Genomic DNA, 17,677 nt, shown 5'->3' with positions numbered 1-17,677 from the left:
GACCACGCTTCCTTTGGAACCACAGTCTGGGGTGTCGCATATGGAAAGGCCTCCTGAATCAAGTATCATTGTGAAGCACCCAACACCAATGCCAGGCACTGATGCCACCTGCCCAGCATCCACATTGCCCCATAACCACGCACTGGGAAGATGGCATTTCCCCAAGGGGTGCCAGATGTTCCAGTACAGATGTTGGCAACAGGAGCATGGGCTGCCCTGGCACTCACATGGCTTTTTAGCAGGTGGGGAAATCTGTAAGCTCAGGTATGGGCTGCTCTCCGAGTCCAGCCGTCGCTTGTATTTCTGGCGGCCTCCACGTACTCGGTCAAGGCGCACACCTGTTGCGGGGAAAAGCGGGAAAGTCTCAAGGATTGTTTGACATCGCCAGGGAATATTAGCACTGACTTAGGGATTTCAGCACTGGCTGAGTCCTTCAGGGTCACACTCAGATGACCTTTTACAGCTGCTTCATGGCCAGCCTCAGGCCAGGAGGTTAGACAATTGTAAAATAATTTCCTATAATAATGGCCCATCCCAGTTGCCCCAGACCTGGTCCTGCCTCTCTGGATTCAGCATCCTCCTGAAGTCCATCCCAAGGAACCTTCAGATGCCAAGTCTTTCTGTCTCTAAAAGGGAAAGAACAACAAAAGCTCTCCTCCACAGGCTGGAGAAAGAAGACTTGTTATTTCGGATCTGCTGTGAATCCAGGGAGGGTTTAGTTAGCTTGCCAAGAAGTGGGAGGAATACTTGCCAATGGCAGGTACCTCAAAAGGCTGAAAACAAGGATTTTCAAACTTTTCACTTACGAAGCAACTGGGTAGGCGCTCAGTATAGATGTCAATTTCTGGATCCCACCCTCAGAGATTCTAGGAGAGCATTCTAGAGTCAATCAGCTACACAAAGTCCCCACAGGATGGAAGTTCAGGGGTCCTGTCCACATCTCGAAAACCAATGCCTAGAAGTATCTCAGCAGCAGGTACAAAAGCAGTATGGCCTCTCCACACTGACACCCAGTTCCAGGAGTGAGGCCCAGTCCTTGAGATCTGTATTGTCACTGGGTCCCTATCACCTTCAAGAAACCGGCCCCACCCCCAGCTCCTGCTGTCCACACGGACACATTGTACCATCTGACACTGCCACCAGCAAGCAGAGTGGACAAGACCTGGGGTGGGCTCCTCCTCCAAGGGCATACAAGCTCATGCTGCCCACCAACCTGTGTGGCCTGACCTGAAGAGATGGATGGGACCCGTCAAATCAGCTCCACAGTATAAACTAACACAGAAAACAGAAGGGCTCTCCTTCCCTTGCCATGAACTGGACCTTGACTAAAACAAGTGAAAAGTCGGGAGTCAGAGTCCTGATAGGAAGACAGCTCAGTGGCCTCTGCAGCCTCTGATGTGACCAGCCAAGTTCAAGGTCCAGAATCAGAGTCAGCATTTTAACGAGGTGATATCCATGCACACGAGAGTTCGAGAAGTGCTGTACTCCAGCATCCTAGCAGATGCGGCTGTCAATCAACTTCCATCAGCCCCTGGGACCTTGAAGGGACAGCTGAATCCTATCTGGGGTAAAACCTAAACACACAAGCTGATACAACTTCAGCTCACATTTGCCCCCAGACCCCTCCTGGCTCCTTCAGAGAGGCCAGAAGGAGCAGGTGCAAATGCAAGAAGCATGGGTCCTCACTTAAAGATTCTTGGGGAAGAGTTCTCTGTTTGGCAGAGTTTTCCTGCTGCCATCCTGTGACACAGCCACAAAGCAGCTCCCATGCCCGACACCCAAGGGAAGCCAGCCCTCCACCAAGCTCTGCTTCCCCTTGGAAGCTTCACTCATGAAGGACAGGGAGGATCCCATTTCCTGAGCACCTACTATGTGCCAGCATCTGTCATGGAATCCAGGAGGAGCTCATTCCCCACTTCACCGAATTTCTCTCCTAGAAGGGCCACTTCATGAGCTCTGCCCTCCTACCAGCCTGCCTGACCCAGGCAGCTGTCATGAAGAGTGGAAACTTCCCAACAAGAAATCAAGAGTCACTTATCCCTTAGCCAGACAAGACAATGGGCAGTTGCCACCTCTGTCGTTGCCTCCATCTAGAATGTTCTATGTCCTGATGCAAGACCTTGCCCTTAGTGGGTGTTCAAGAAAGTCTTGATGAATACAGCAGTGGGTGTGGCTCCTTCCTCCCCCCACAGCAGCCAGGTGCCTCTTCCAAGGCTCCAATAACAGACAGGGCTTCGCCTACTGACTAGGTGCCCCCTACACACAGCGACTCCATCCCAATCCAGGGTCTGCCACGGCACCCAATGGGCAGTGGATGCTTAAGAAATGGTAATATTACTTTCATCATCATCATTACTATTTTTCTTCCCTAGTGCTGTGCACATCTCTCTGGAAAATCACATTAATAATGATAATGTGAACAGCCTAATTTACAAAGGACTTTCTGTATATACTGCCCTATTTAATCCACAACATATAAAGCAGGTGCTATCATCCCTATTTTATCTCTGTTATCCCTATTTTTCTTTCCAGAGATTTAGTAATTTGCCCAATAAAAGAGCCAGTATCCAAGCCCTTTGCCGTTCCAGGGTCTGACCTCCCAGGGCACAGCAAGTGTAAACTTTGCTCTAAATTTCTTTCTCCAGATCTTTACAGCAGTGGTCAATGGCTCTAATCAATAAATGGATCAATTACCAGGTTATTTTGTTTAAAAAACAAGCTGCAGGCTTTGATTATCCACAGACTGACACCTGGTGTGATGTGTTTGCTCTCCTTGCTTCCATCTGCTTGTCCCCTGTACAAGCTCATAACTGCCCAGTCCAGGGATCCGAGGATCAAGGGCCCAGGCCCGTCTCTGCCTCTTAGAGGTCATACAGCCTTGGTTTCTCCATCAGGTACAGAGGAGGAGGCAATAGTAATACCAGCTCTGCTGACTGTGTATGGCTTTTGTGACAGTCAGATGACAAATTGTGGGAAAAGGCTCAGTAAGTTGGAAAGTGACTGCAACAGGCTGGGCGAGGCGGCCATTCCCATCGCTCTGTGCTTCGGCACTGACCTGGCGCTCACAGGCCACCTCCCACTGTGTCCCCCTATTCCCATACGATCAATCTTCAGTTCATGGGCTCTAGAGGCCAGGGCCCAGGTCTGCTCCATGCGCTGAGCTCCGCCTCCCCCTACACACTGACCCACAGGCAGGATCACTTCAGGTCAAAGGGTCCCGTAGCAGAAACATATGCTTCCCAACCAGGGACCCCCTTCCCAGGGGCTAGGCTTGGGGCAGATGGGCCCCCACCTAAGGGAAGTGACCTTAACCCTCCTGCCCACACTATTCCCAAAGGCAATTCACACCCTGAATGCAGGAAGGCCCATTCAAGTATTATCTCTACTGAGAAGTCTTCCACACCCTTCCTGGGCTCCTCCTGCTCATCCTCGATTTCGGTAACTACAGTCAAAACGACAACTCTTCACAATACACCACACGTCCGTCTCCCTGGTGGACTGTGGGAGCCTTCTGGGCGAGAACCTTTTTTCATCTTTGCAGCCCAATCAAGTGTCTGAGTGAAATGATGCACCAGCTGAAAGGAAGCCCCGCAGACTTAGGAAAAAGAATCTCAGGGTCTGGTCTTTCTCTGGTTTCCATTTGTCTCTCTAGCCTCCAGAAATTCACTCCCTCAAGACAGCCCATTCTTCATAAAATTTCCCCCTCCTACGGAGTTAAATTCTATCTCTGAATCACTTCCTGACCATCTCCCCATCCACGAAGACTATACGCTTCCACAAGACAACACATTATGGACTTGAACTTCCTCGGGCACCCTCCTTTCATGGGCAAGCATTCTTTATTTTCTATATTTGTAGAGTGTTTTCAGGCCAATCACCTCCCAGCCCTCTATGCATTTGTCTTTATTGATGTGATTTGCTCTGAACTGAGAAGGGTCAGCCCCTCAAAAGCAGAGACAGCGGACAGAGGTCTCAATTCCTTTGCTCTAACTAAACAGGCATTGCTTGACTATGTTTATACTTATTGTTGGCAATGTGTTTTTATATTTTCTTGAGTATGCTGTTCATAACCTTGGTAAGTAAGAATAAGCTCCTCCCCAACAGGTATGGACTGGTTTCTCGTCCTGAGAGCAAGATATTGGATCATGAATCCTTCAAAAGTGGATCACCAAATTCTAACAGTTGGGTCTAACAGGCATTATTAGCTGTCTGCCCGGTTTTCAATCCATTCCCCCTCTTCCATACTAACAGAACCAGGATTTTGTTAGTGGAGATGATTTGTCCTAGCAAGTCCCAACAATCCTGCTCCCCACTTTCCCAGTTTCCCTGATAAACCAGGGCTGGTCAGATGACCTGGTTCTGGACAATGGGATGAAAAGGGAAGTCCATGGTGGGGGTTTCTGAGTATGGTTTTTGCTTTTCTGATAAAAGAGACAAATATGCTGAGGTAGCTGTTTTTGCCTTTCTCCTACCCTGACCTGGAAGGTGAAGCCCAGAGCTGTGGCAACCACCTTGCCACCATGAGGCAGCCATGTGAGGACAGCCAAGTACAGCCTTCGAGCAAGCCTGAGCCCTTGGTGTTATGTTGGAGAAGCCTGTGCAATACCAGCCCATCTCCAGACTTCTTGTTAGTGGGGAAATCAATCTCATTTATCAGTGCTTAAGCCACTAGCAATCAGGGTCTCTGTAACTTGCAACAGAGTGCGATTTTCACTGATAACAATGGGCAATTACTTTTAAATTAGGATGCTAAGTCTTACAAATACCAAATTGAAAAAAAGGGAAGGACTTGAACTTGAAATGAGTTGCCTTATTGTTTGCATTCTTATATTAGCAAAATATCTAAAAGGTAGGCTCACGGAGCATGTCAAAGTACTAATTAATCTACACTTACTGCATGGGATTATTGGATTGTATCATCTTGTTGATACTTTATGAATTTAAGCAAGCATTAATAGGACTCCTCTGTAAAGTGTACCTGATCTCCAAATACTGTAATAAACATATCCTTTGTTTTAACCACCTTTCAACACAGTTTAATCTCTTAACATGTGCAGGCCAAAATTTAAGTATTCATAAGTGTTCCATCAACGCAAAAAAGAATGATAATCACTGGACACATGCACCGGTGCAGACCGAGTCCTTTAGTTGAGCCCAAGACTGGATAAGGAGTTGTCCCCCTTCTTTGCAACAGGATAACCCTCCTAAATCTTGTAGACACAAGTATAAGCACATATTCACATCTACTGACCAGTTACTACCAGGTGTTGGCCCATCGTCTGAGCATTGTATGGATATCATTTCACATATGGATTGCAACAACCCTATTAGGGACCTTCTATTATTATCCCATTTTACACACGGGGAAAGTGAGGCTAAGAGAGGCTGAGGGACTTGCCAAGGCCACATAGGGAGGAATGGAGTCTGACTCCAGAGCCCAGGCTCTCGACCCTTCTGCAGCCCACATCTCTCAATGTGTGAAGTCTTCATGTTAGAAGACAAGCAGCAGAGAGACCCTGGGCCAGGCCCACAACACACACCTTGAATTCAGTCTGAATGGCGCCCCCAGAGATGCCCCTGATGGCCCATAGAAACCAGTGTGGCCTCCGCTGAGAACAGCCTCCCTCACTGCTGGTGGATTGATCTTGCCCAGAGGCCATTTGCCAACCGCATGTGTATAATCTACAGATGACCCCTGCTGTGGCATCTACGCCATCAGGGCCAGTGACAGCTCCTTGTGAGCAGCTTTCGGTGTGGGTGTGTGGGCTGTGCTTCCTTTGCTCCTCTAGTTCCACACTACTCTTGTCTGCCCTGCTCTGTCACCTGGGATCCCTTGCCCTCCAGCTTCCAACTAAGTGTGCTTTCTCGAGGCACCACAGAAGATAAGGAAGCAGGGGACTTGGGGTATTTATTCCCATCTCCCACCACTTCCATCCCTTCCCGTTGGGTCACAATGTGGCTGAGAGTTTGACCTCTAAATGCAGCTACAGTTCTCACATCTGTTCCTGCCCAGTCCTGACCAAGAGAGCAGGGAAATGGGATGAGTTTGGTCATCCTTGCAAGGAGCAGGGTTCACAAAGTGAACAGAGGAAGTGTCATATCCATGCTGAGATGTTCCATCATGATACCTGGATGGAAACACCCAGGGGCCTGACTGTGGCTTCCTATGCTTACCTGGGGACTGTGTTTATCTTGACAGCAGCAACTGTGTGGAGGCCTAGATATGACTGCACTTCTAAAGCAGAAGAAAAAAGCACTAGGCTCAGGGTCTACCCCTTACTACTTCCTCAATTCTCTGTGCCTCAATTTCTGCACCTGTAAAATGGGGTAATAATAGTACTTACCTTGTAAGATTGTTATGAGGATTAAATGAGCTAATACATGTAAAGCACTTAAAGTATTATAGATAGCATATATTAAGTGCTAAAGAAATGTTAGCTATTATTATTAATATTAAAATACTTCATCCTTGAAATTGTTCTATATCTTGATTGATACAGTCAAGTCAATAGTCTGCTGTGATATTATCCTAGAGTTTTACAAGATATTACCATTGGGAGGAACTGGGAAAGAGGTACGTGAAATCTCTCTGTATTTGTTCTTGCAACTTCATGTGAATCTACAATAAAAAGATTAATTAAAAATTTATAAGCACTAAGTTGTTGGCCAGGCTTCCTGATTCCCCAAAAGCCAAACAGAATTATCATATGACCTTGCAATTTCACTTCTAGGTACTACTCAAAAAAAAATGAAATCAGGAACTCAAACAGATACTTGTATGCAGATGTTCATTGCAGCATTATTCACTATAGCCAAAAGGTAAGACAATCCATGTATCTATTGACAGATGAATGCATAAACAAAATGTGGTACTCTACACGCAATGGAATATTATTCACTCATAAAAAGGAAACTAGTTCTGGTACACGCTACGGCATGGATGGACTTTGGAAACATTATACTAAGTGAAATAAACCAAACAAAAAATAAGAGACATTGCATGATTTCACTTATAAAAAATATCTAGACTAGGACTTCTGGCCAAGATGCAGGACTAGACAGACATGCTGCTTCTCCCTCCACAACTAAGAAGGAATACAGCTACTTTAAAACTAGAGACAACCAGAAGTTCCAGAAAATCGAGCTGCATGGAAACCCAACAAACAAAGATATAAAGAAGAAATACTCATCCAGAAAGGTAGGAGGGGTGGAACGGACACGGTGCGGTGGCAGTTGGCAGCAGCAGCAGGCCAGCCGAAAGCTCAGTCAAACATTTTAAAAAGTCAAGAGGGGCACCTGGAGAGCACTCCCAGCACCAGACCATACCACACAGCTCACGGTTCCAGCGCCAGGGAAAATAAAGCCTCATTGCTTCTGACTGTGCAAACCAGTGGGGGTTGGGGTGGAGGAAGAAACTACCCATCTCTCAGCAGAGTCTGCCTGTTTAAAGGGCCGCCACAGTCCTAGAACATCCACAGATCTGCCCACTCTGGGAACCACAACCAGAGCAACAGCTAGAGAGGTGCCAGTCCCATACGGAAGTGGGAGAAGTGCCTAGAAAAGGGGAAAGTTCTTAGCAGGTGGCATTGTTCCCTCTCAGACCCCTCTCCCACACAAAGCACCACGACATGGTGAAACAGGTCGCCCCGTACTGACGAATACCTAAGGCTCTGCCCCTTACAAAGTAACAGGTGCGACAGCTCTACCTAAGACACAGAGGCAAACAAACACAGGAGCCTATCAAGATGAGGGGACAGAGAAGTATGGTCCAAAAGAGGGAACAAATCAAGGTTCCAGTGGGAGAATGAAGCAATGAGGAGATAGCCAACCTAACAAACGAGGAGAAAGCCAACGTAACAGATGTATAATTCAAAACACTGGTGATAAAGATGCTCACAGACTTGACAGATATGCTTAAGTATGGCAAGCGCATAAGGGAAGAAGTGAAGGATATGCTAAATGAAACGAAGGAGAAAATCCACACAAAATCAATGGTGAAGAGAAGGACACCAGGGTTCAAATCAATGATTTGGAACATAAGGAAGAAAAAAACAGTCAACCAGTACAGAATGACAAAAGAATTGAAAGAAATGAAGAGAGGCTCAGGAACCTCTGAAACAACTTTAAAGGTGCCAACATCTGAATCATAGGGGTGCCAGAAGGAGAAGAGGAAGAGAAAAAAATCAAAAGCTTATGTGAAAAATAATGAAGAAAAACTTCCCAAATTTGGTGAAGGAAATAGACATACAAGTCCAGGAAGCACAGAGAGTCCCAAACAAGCTAGACCCAAAGAGAACCACACCAAGACACATCATTATTAAAATGCTAAAGGTGAAAGATAAAGAGAATCTTAAAAACAGCAAGAGAAAAGCAGAGAGTTACCTACAAAGGGTTGCCTATAAGACTATCAGCTGACTTCTCAAAAGAAACTTTGCAGACAAGAAGGAACTGGCAAGAAGTATTCAATGTGATGAAAAGCAAGGACCTACAACCAAGATTACTCTATCTAGCAAAGCTATCATTTGGAATGGAAGGGCAGATAAAGTGTTTCCCAGACAAGGTAAAGCTAAAGGAGTTCATCATCACCAAGCCATTATTATATGAAATGTTAAAGGGACTTACTTAAGAAAAAGAAGGTCAACACTATGAACACTAAAATGACAACAAACTCACAACTATCAACAACTGAATCTAAAAAATAAAACCAAAAACAAACCGAGCAAACAACCAGAAGAGGAATAGAATCATAGGTGTGGGGATCATTTGCAGGGTTATCAGCTGGGAGGGGGAAGGGGGAGAAATGGGGAAATGGTGCAGGGACTAAGAAGCATAATTGGCTGGTACAAAATAGACAGGGGGAAGTTAAAACTAATATAGGAAAGCGTGAAGCCAAAGAACTTACATGCATGACCCATGGACATGAACTATGGGGAATGGGATTGCTGGAGAAGGGGGATATTGGGTGGAGGGGAGCAAAGGGAAAAGAAATTGGGACAACTGTAACAGCATAATCAATAAAATATACTTTAAAAAAGAAAGAAGAAAAAAAATCTAGAATAGACAGATAGTAGTTGATGGTCACCAGTGGGTGGAGGAAGAAGAGAATGAGAAATTATTATTTATACGAGTACAGATTTTCTGTTTGGGATGATGAAAAAGTTTTGGAAGTAGATAGTAGTGATGGTTGCAAAACATTATGAATGTACTTAATGTCACTGAATTGTACACTTAAAAATGGTTTTGAAAATGGGAATTTTGTTATTTTATCTCAATAAGTCTGTTAAAAGATTTTTTTAAACTATTTCACATTTTTCAGATCAGTGTTAATTAAATAATATAAATGTGTGAAACATACTTAAGTGCTTGGTACATAGTAGGCACTTAATAGTAATTTCTTTCCTTTCACCTGCCTATTGAAGGTGATGGGGTCTGGCTTGGACTGCCAGCTTTTTTTCCTGGGAAGAAAGAGAGTTGCGTCTCCTTGGGTATAACTGCCATGGGTCAGGGGCGTTCAACAAAAGCCCGTAAAACACTGAGGTTCAGAGAGGTTGTCCCCGGGGGATCACAGCTCTGACCCAGCTCTCTCCTGAATATGTCCGCAGGGCAGAGGGGCCACCTCTGTCCACCCCGAGGACAGGGCTCTGCCCTTGCTGTAGTCATAAAGCCTCCAAACCCTCCACCAGTCTCAGCACGGGGCAGCTGTCCCCATCCAGTCCCAATGTCCAGCTTAGAGCACAGGAGAGAAGCTGCAGGCCCCCTCTGGGGCAGAAACTCCGTGGCAGGGAGGGAGCAAGGTGCTCCACACCTCTCTGCAACCCACAGCCCATCTGCTGACCTCTCTAGCCCACTGCAGGGACGTCAGAGCAACCAGAGCTGGCGGCCACCACCTCCTGGATCAGATGTCCACTTGCTGACTTGATAAGATTGGGCTTCTGACTTTTTTCTTAATGGAAATAAAATAATTCCTGATTCCCTCCCCGCCTCTCCCCACAACCCCCATCCTCTCTGTTTCCCTTCCTAAGCTGGAGGAGAGCCCAGTCTTTTGGAAGTAAAAATAGCCGAGTGTGCAGGGGCCGCGGCGGCAGCGAGGGGCAGTTTAAATTTCTTTCATTTATACCGAGGCACTAAAAATAACCAGCTGGAGCTCTGAAACGGTGGCCCTGCACCTGGCCCAGAGCCCAGCCCAGGTGCGGCCCCTGTCACGTCTCGCCTCCCACAGGAGAGGCTCAGACAAGACCTCTGAGCCCGTGTCCTTCTCCTGCCGCCTCTGTAGAGCTGCCGTCCACGTTGAAGGGCAGGATCTCGCCTGACATTGTGAAGTTTTCATGGTCAAGACCCTTCTCTTCCCCTTACCCAGAGATCCCACTCCCCTCCCTCAAAGTCAATGTCCTTGGCATATTAATGATGAAGCACATTCCCGTGAATGCAATGCTTCCCAGTTCTCAAAACTAGTTCCCTCTCTCCTTTGATCTGCATAACAGTATTTAGGGAGGTAGAATTAGCAATGATTATTTTCCCATGTGAACATTGAGGCTCAGAAAGGTCAGGTGACTTGCTCATGGTCACACAGCCAGGAAATGTCAGAGGATCTGAACCTTAATCTCCCAGTCCTATCTCTCTTGTCCTGAACTTGAGAGCACCCATCCTGCATGATCATAGAATGCCCTAGAAAGCCTTTGAGCTAAACAGGCTTTGAGGACATAGCCTGTGTCAGCAGCTTGGAGTGATGTCCAGGGATGGATAATTTCTCAAAGCTCCTCTAATGATTCTGATTATCTGCCAGGTCTCAGGGGAGCACTGTTCTAAACTTTTTTTTTTCTTCTTTCTTTCGCAATACTTTCATCTGACCTGTGTTCTTCCCAGGGGTCTTGAAGGCTGATTCTTTGTCTCTGTGTTCTACCAAATGATAGAGGTGGAGAAACACACATGCCAGCTAATATTGCGGCGCTAGTGCCAGCTGCTCCAGGGTGGGTGAAATGGCACTGAGGGACGAGCCCCTGGCCTCCTGTCTATTAGAGAAGCGTCCATCTCATGCTGCTCTCTCCTGGGGATCCTTCTCACCCAGGGAACCACATCGCCAAGGACATTTCGGCAAGCCTGTGCTATGGCTGTATTCCCAGCTGCGAAAAAGTTCCTAAAACTACACACTCTCCAGGGAAAATTCACTTCAGCCCAGCTTCCCATTCCTTTCCCTCCTCTTTGTCCCCCTTTGAAGGACTACGTGCTTTGCTATTGGCCAAGCCATCTACATTGAGTTGAAATAGGCTTCTTAGAAGGAACTCTTGCATAACCCAGGAGACTGGATTCCACCCAGATTTGTTATTTACTAACTTTGTGGCCTTGGGCAAATCACTTCAACTTAGTTAGAGGCACCAGATCAGATCAGGCAAATAGCTCTCGGCTGTGCCACTGCCCTCCATTTCCCAGTCTGTGGAAGACATTGCTAATCAATCACAGTGCTCTTGCCTACTGATCCCAGACACTGCCTAAGAAGCCTTTCAATCACGAATTCTAGGCAGCCACTCCCCATCCTAGAACTGACCGTCCGGAGTCTGGAAGGTTCCTCGGGTCCTTCCTACCTCTAAAAGTCTGATCAGGCAACAACACGTCCCAATCTGGCTGCAGGAAACTCTTAGGTGGGCTTCCGGGGTTCTGTGAAGCTCCTAAATTGTCAGCAAAACTTTACGTGTCAGTACTTGGCGTATGTTTTATGATAAAGTTACACTGGATTTTCAAAAGAATTTGTGAGTGCCTTAAATCAAGAACAATTGTGTAAGAGGCTGTCAGAGTGAACAAGTACACAAACAAGCCAAAGAATAAATAAGACCATTTCAGACTGGGAGAAGTTCAGAGGAAGTACACAGTGGGATATACTACAAAATAATGAAGTGGGAAGAAAGGCCCTTCTGAGATGGCATGTGAGTTGAGGCGGAGGATGAGGAGCCATGGGAAGAGCATTCCAGGCAGAGGACACAGCCTGAGAATCCTAAGATCTGTCATTCTTGAGAATCAAAAGAAAGCTGGTGATACTGCAACAGAGTGAGCAGGCTTGAGGGGCAGGCCAGGAATGGTGCAGGGTGGTGCATACTGAAGAGGTGGGGAGGGGCTAGATCATGCAGGGCCTCGAAGACAGTGTGTTTAGATTTTATTCTAAGTGTGACAGAATGTCCCTGAATAATGTAAAGCAAAGTGACAAAATCATACTAGTGTTTTAAAAGACCGCCCTAGCTGCTGTGGGGGTTAGATGAATAGGACCAAGAGTGCAACCAGAAGTCCAGTTTGGAAATTGCTGCTTTCCAGGACCAGGGTCATGGTCAAAGCCATAGAGATAAAAATAAGTAGACAAATCAGAAATAGATTTTAGACATTGACTTGAGAGAAGTCCAGGATGGCTTCTAGGCTTTGTTTGAGCAATGGTCATAGAGGGGTGCCATTCCAGAAATGGGGAAGCCTGAAAGTGGTGGAAGGGGTGGTAGGAAGAATTGAGAGTTCCTCTCTAGACGTGCTGAATCTGTGATGCCTTGTAAGGGACCCAAGTGGAGATGCAGGTAGGGCAGTTAGATTCTGGAATCTTAAGTGCAGGGAGGGAGTTGAAACTGGAGGTCTAAGATTGAGGTTCATCTGGTATCTAGTCTTAGATCTAGAAGAGATCACGTGCAGGGTGTAGGAGAAGAAGAGGACCTAGTTCCACGTCCAGAACAACACCAAAATCTAAAGGTCAAGAGGAAAGAGGAGTTTGCGAAGAAGACTAAAAAGCATGGTCAGAGAGGTAAGGCAAGCAGGGTGTCAGAGAGGCAAAGAGAAAAGGGGTACAAGGAGAACTGGCCAACTGTCTGGAATATTGCTGAGAGGCCGAGTAAGTGAGGACAGAGAAGCTCCAGGCGTGGCAACTCGGGCTGTGGAGGGCAGGCTCAGGGTGGGTCAGGAGTGAAGCGGACTTAGAACTCAGCTCCAGCAGGATCAAAGACCTAAATGGGTAAGGCAGGTTAAGGAAACAGCACTACAATAGCAGGTTAGAAAAATATTTTTTTAATGACATAAAAGTCCAAGCCATAAAAGAAAAGATGGATAAATTCATTTCATTAAAATTACTAACTTCTGTTCATCAAAGGACTCCATAAAGAGAAGGAAGTGACAACTGAGATTTTTACAACACGAACCACTTAAAAATGACTAACAAAATGACCAGAACATACCAATATTTCTATAACAAATGATTAAAAAAAAGAAAACTGGAAAAATAGGGAAAGACTCAAGTAAGCACTTCACAGAAAAAGAATGCCAAGTAGCTAATAATTACGTAAACTAGGCTTTTCTCATAGTTGAGAAAACACATATCAAAGTAGTAGGAAGACACCACTCTACACACACCAGCAAAAATTTAAAAGTGGTGAGGGTATGGAGCGACCAGAACATTTGAACACAGGTGGTAAATCAGTACAACCAAATCAAAATTAGTTTAACATCATCTCTTCAAGCTGAAGGTGTACATATCTGGCACTTCTATAGCCAGGCCTGTAATCTTCACATATGTGTAACAAGAAATGTGCACCGAACTATTTATAATTAGCAAAAACCCAGAAGCCCAAATGTCCATCAGCAGTAGAAAGGTAAAATAAGCTCTGCTAAATGCACACAATGCTACTGTATGTATAGTAGGAGTTTGCTAACTACGGTCTGTGAGCTGAATCCAGCCCTCTGCCTGTTTTAACAGAAAGTAGCCCTGACTGTTCATTCATTTACACGTTGTCTGTGGCTGCTTTCACAGGTCAACATAAGTGTTAAGTAGTTAACACAGAGACTCTGAACCACAAAGCCTAAAATATTTATTATCTGGTTAACTTCTGGAATCCAGAAATGAAAATAAATTAATTATAGTACCATGCAACAAGAAGCATTAATCTCAGAAATATTGACTAAAATACCAAGATACAGAAAAATATGTATAATCTATTTCATTTAAAACTAAAAAAGCAATCATTAGAGATACCAACATGTGATAACGCTATAAAGAAAGTCAAGGGAAAATAATGCAAAATCAGGATAATAGTTACCTCTGAAGGTAATGAAAATGAGGAAGAACACATAGGAAACCTCAAAAGTAAGGATAATTTTCTTATTCTGGAGGAAAGTATCAGTATTCTTCATATTTCACATATATTTTTGGCAAATAACAATGCTTGTCCTCTAAAATATGTTATTCCCTCTTTCATGTCAAGAATTTTTATAGGGTACATGGTATCCTAGCTAATGACTATAATTCCCAGAATTCCTTGCAGAGTTGTATGGCCATGTGACCCGGTTCCACCAACGAATTGTGAATGAAAGGGCCATGCACCGCTTCTGGGTCCTGCCCTTCAAATGATCTGGCATAGGCTTTCCTTCCTCCAACTCTCTAGGAGATGGAAGACTGGGTCCACTAATGGAAGCCACTTGCTAAGGATGGCCAAGCTGCCAAATGATCCTGGAACACCTTTGACTGTCTTGGTGTGAGAGATGAGAGAGAACTAAACTTCTATCCTGCTTAAGCTTCTGGGGTTTTTGTTTTGTGGGGCAGGGAGGGGAAGTAGTCTCTCTCTCTCTCTCTCTTAAATAGAAGCTTAGCCTTACTTTAATATAATATGCAGTATTATAAATACTTTTCTGGATTTATTTAATGTTTACTTTGTAAGGAAGTTTTTTTTCTATTTTTTTTCCTTAAGTGGATAGGGTGAGGAACTGGATGTAGTAAGTGCTGTCAACTCTTTGGGGGAAGTTTTGTTGAGAAAGGGAGCAAAGTAAGGTAGCAGTAGCTGGATGGAGATAAGAGTCAAAATACAGTTGTGTGTTTTAATTTTGTTTGTATAACAGTTGTGCAAAAGTATGTTAGTGTGCAATGAAAATGAGCAAGTAGTGAGGAAGAGCTTGATGATGCTGGAAGCAGAGATGATACTATAGGAGTGAAGTCCTTGATAAAGAAGAGAGATTTGGAGCATAGGTGGGTAGACCGGCTTTTGATAGGAGCAGAGCTCTATCTAACAGGAATGAATGCAGAAAACAAGCCAGCATGTTTGTGGATTTAATAGCAGAAGGGTAAGAAATTCCCCACTCAACTGTTTCTTTTTCTTTCTTTCTTTCTTTCTTTTTTTTTTTTTTTCAGGAAAATGTGAAGCAAGGTCATCATTCAAAGAGTGGGGCTATGGGAGATTCAAAAAGGCCTTCTGGCTCACAGAGGAAGCCCAACTTTATAACATGAGGAAGAGTATCTATCCCAGATAACGACCAGATACTACTTTGTGCTACAACAGTAGGGGCTTTCCCTGTCAAGTGGGAGCAAGCTGAAAATGGTGCCTGTTATTCCCATTTTACAAAGGAGGAAAAGGCTTAAGTAAATCGCCCGAGGAGCTGAGAAGTGGTGATGCTGGAGTTTTGCTGGGTTGTATGACCACTAAATCTGTTAGCAATGCTTGCAAACCCTGAAAGCCCTGATTGAGCAATAATAAGGACTCAGCACAGATATGATCATCTCCTACACTTCTTTCCATCAACACCTTCCCAGCCAAAGGTCATCAGGTCACCGTGCCTGAGTGGTCCAGAGCCTTCAGGCCACACGGGATGATCCTGTGAGCCACCAGACATATGTGTGTGTGTGTGTGTGTGTGTGTGTCTGTGTCTGTGTGTATGTGTGCAGGATGGAAAGTGGTCTGGGGGATACAAACATACATCAGAGTTCCTGGGCTCTAGTTGAAAGCTATTCTCTGAAGTGCAGGAGGGTTGGTTTATTTCAGAACACTAATGTATTTTGGAGAAGATAAAGAATTTTTAAAGGTAAGCCATCTCTCATTCTCTTTCTTCATTCAAAGGGCCAGAAAAGTGGTATTTCTGGCATGGGTTAGAGGCAGAACACTCTATAAATACAAAGCCATTAAATCCCATGCAGTGGGAACCTGATCGAGGCCTCCTTTTAATTTCCTGACATGAGCTGGCCACTAACCCAATTACCCAGAATCCCCGGAGGAGCCCTCCGCCTTCCCAATGAGCACAAAGAGAGGGAGAGAGTATTGCATGGATGTCAGCCTAGCTTTCACTGAAATCAAATATCTTTTAGAAAACACTTGGGGAAAGGCAGGCAGGGGCTGAGGGGAGGAGGGAATAGAGCGGGACCGGGAGGCTGGATGCCTGAGGGAGGTGAAGTGAGGTGAGGAGAAGTTTGCAGGGACAAGCTATCTAGGGAGAGTTGCTGAAACTCCTGAGCTGGACTAGAGACTTGGGGGGAGGGGGTGCCTGTGAAATGCCGCACATGTTCTTTCAGGTTCTCCTGGCTTAGAGGTCGTCAGTCCATACCGTAGCCAGGCTACAAAGCCCACCTAAGTGGGGAGAGCTTCTCCACTTGCTTCCTAGCGGAACCCTCATCCTGGTTCTAGACCCCAGACAGGGGGCCAACCCAAGACAGAGGGCCCTCTAAGTTTCCTACTGTCGAATCCACGCAATGGGTGGGCTGCTAAAAAGTTGAGTGCAAACGAGACTGTCTATGAATCAAATACAATTACAACACACCCAGGAAGCTGACATTGTAGAGCAATCGCACGGTGGATTTCGCCAAGGAGTTGTCACATGTGGTCCCCATTGGGACCTGTTGACAGAGAGCCAGTTCCAACACCCCTACTCTCCAGGTGAGGAAATGGAGGCCCAAGAGCGTAAGAACACTCAGCAAGAATCCCCCAGAGCCAGGAGGCGGGCGCAGGCACAGCTCCTCACCGCTGCAGGTTTTATATTCAGTTCTTTATAAAGAGAATAATCAATCACCTTTCCTCCCCCCAAAATACAGATTTTCATACATGGGTTTGCTTAAAGCAATACAGACCCCTGGACATCACCCACATTCCACCTTCATTGCTTCCAGAGCCAAGAGCAGCCTCCAGGGAGAGGCTAGCCAACAGAAGCCATGTGTGACCTCTTCCCCAGCAGTTGCTGGGCCTCCCAAATCATGCAGCGGTCTCTTGGGTTATTCTACTTAAGAAGGGAAACCTGCAAAAGGCCTCTAGAGGGACTGCGCAGAAGAGGGGAAACAGCATTTGGATGCGCAGGGGAGATGGGGAGGAATGGCAGGCTGGCATCCACATTCTCCTCTTCCCCAGTGCCCCCCAAGACCCAGAACCCCAGCCCCAGCCCCAGCCCCCACGCCCAGGCCTGAGGACCACTGTGGAATCTTAAAGTGGGGAGCAGCCCCGGAGAAGGCTGGAGTCTGCCTTTCACAGGCAGGTCAGAGCCAGAGCACAGGCAGGAGGAGGCAGGGGGCCCGTGACGGTCCCGGGGGCCTGAGCTCCTGCACATGAAGCAGGGACACCCAAACAAAAGCAGGAACTAGGGCAGCTGCCAAGAGCCCCTGCCTGGCAGGGACCCAGGCTCCTCAGTGAGGCCCGTGCCTCCTAAGGGGGCTGATCCCCACGGAGCTCCAGATCCCAGGATCGCGCCACAGCTCTGTACTGCGGGACAGCAGCTAAACGGAGCGCTCTGCTTTGTCCACGGTGGGAGCCTCTGTGGCACCTTTCCCCCTTTGCGTTTAGAACTGCCAGCACTGGGGATGGTGTGGGGAGGGGAGTGCTCTGGTCGCTGCCCCTTCCTCCTCTGGGCAGAGCTCCTGAAAGGGCCTCTCCAGGCTGGACCTCAGGAGGTTTACCTGCCCGCTCCTGCCCAG

The 17,677-nt window shown here is 46.3% G+C and overlaps 1 protein-coding gene across 1 annotated transcript in view; it reads right to left on the bottom strand.

Annotated features, from left to right (window-relative positions):
• Positions 1-65: 65 nt before the first annotated feature.
• Positions 66-17,677, bottom strand: part of ESRRB (estrogen related receptor beta) — an 86,489-nt gene continuing 68,877 nt past the window's right edge. The window contains exons 4-5 of the mRNA XM_090268367.1: positions 228-338; positions 66-142 (exon numbers count right to left, since the gene is read on the bottom strand). Of these exons, the coding sequence (XP_090124493.1) occupies positions 66-142; positions 228-338 (188 nt within the window). The remainder of the gene's footprint in view (positions 143-227; positions 339-17,677) is intronic.

The sequence above is a fragment of the Furipterus horrens genome, unplaced genomic scaffold, assembly GCF_987537825.1.
Source record: "Furipterus horrens unplaced genomic scaffold, mFurHor1.1.pri manual_scaffold_3, whole genome shotgun sequence".
Classification (NCBI taxonomy): domain Eukaryota; kingdom Metazoa; phylum Chordata; class Mammalia; order Chiroptera; family Furipteridae; genus Furipterus; species Furipterus horrens.
Note: the sequence above shows the minus strand (reverse complement) of the source record. Positions and strands in the feature narration are given on the sequence as shown.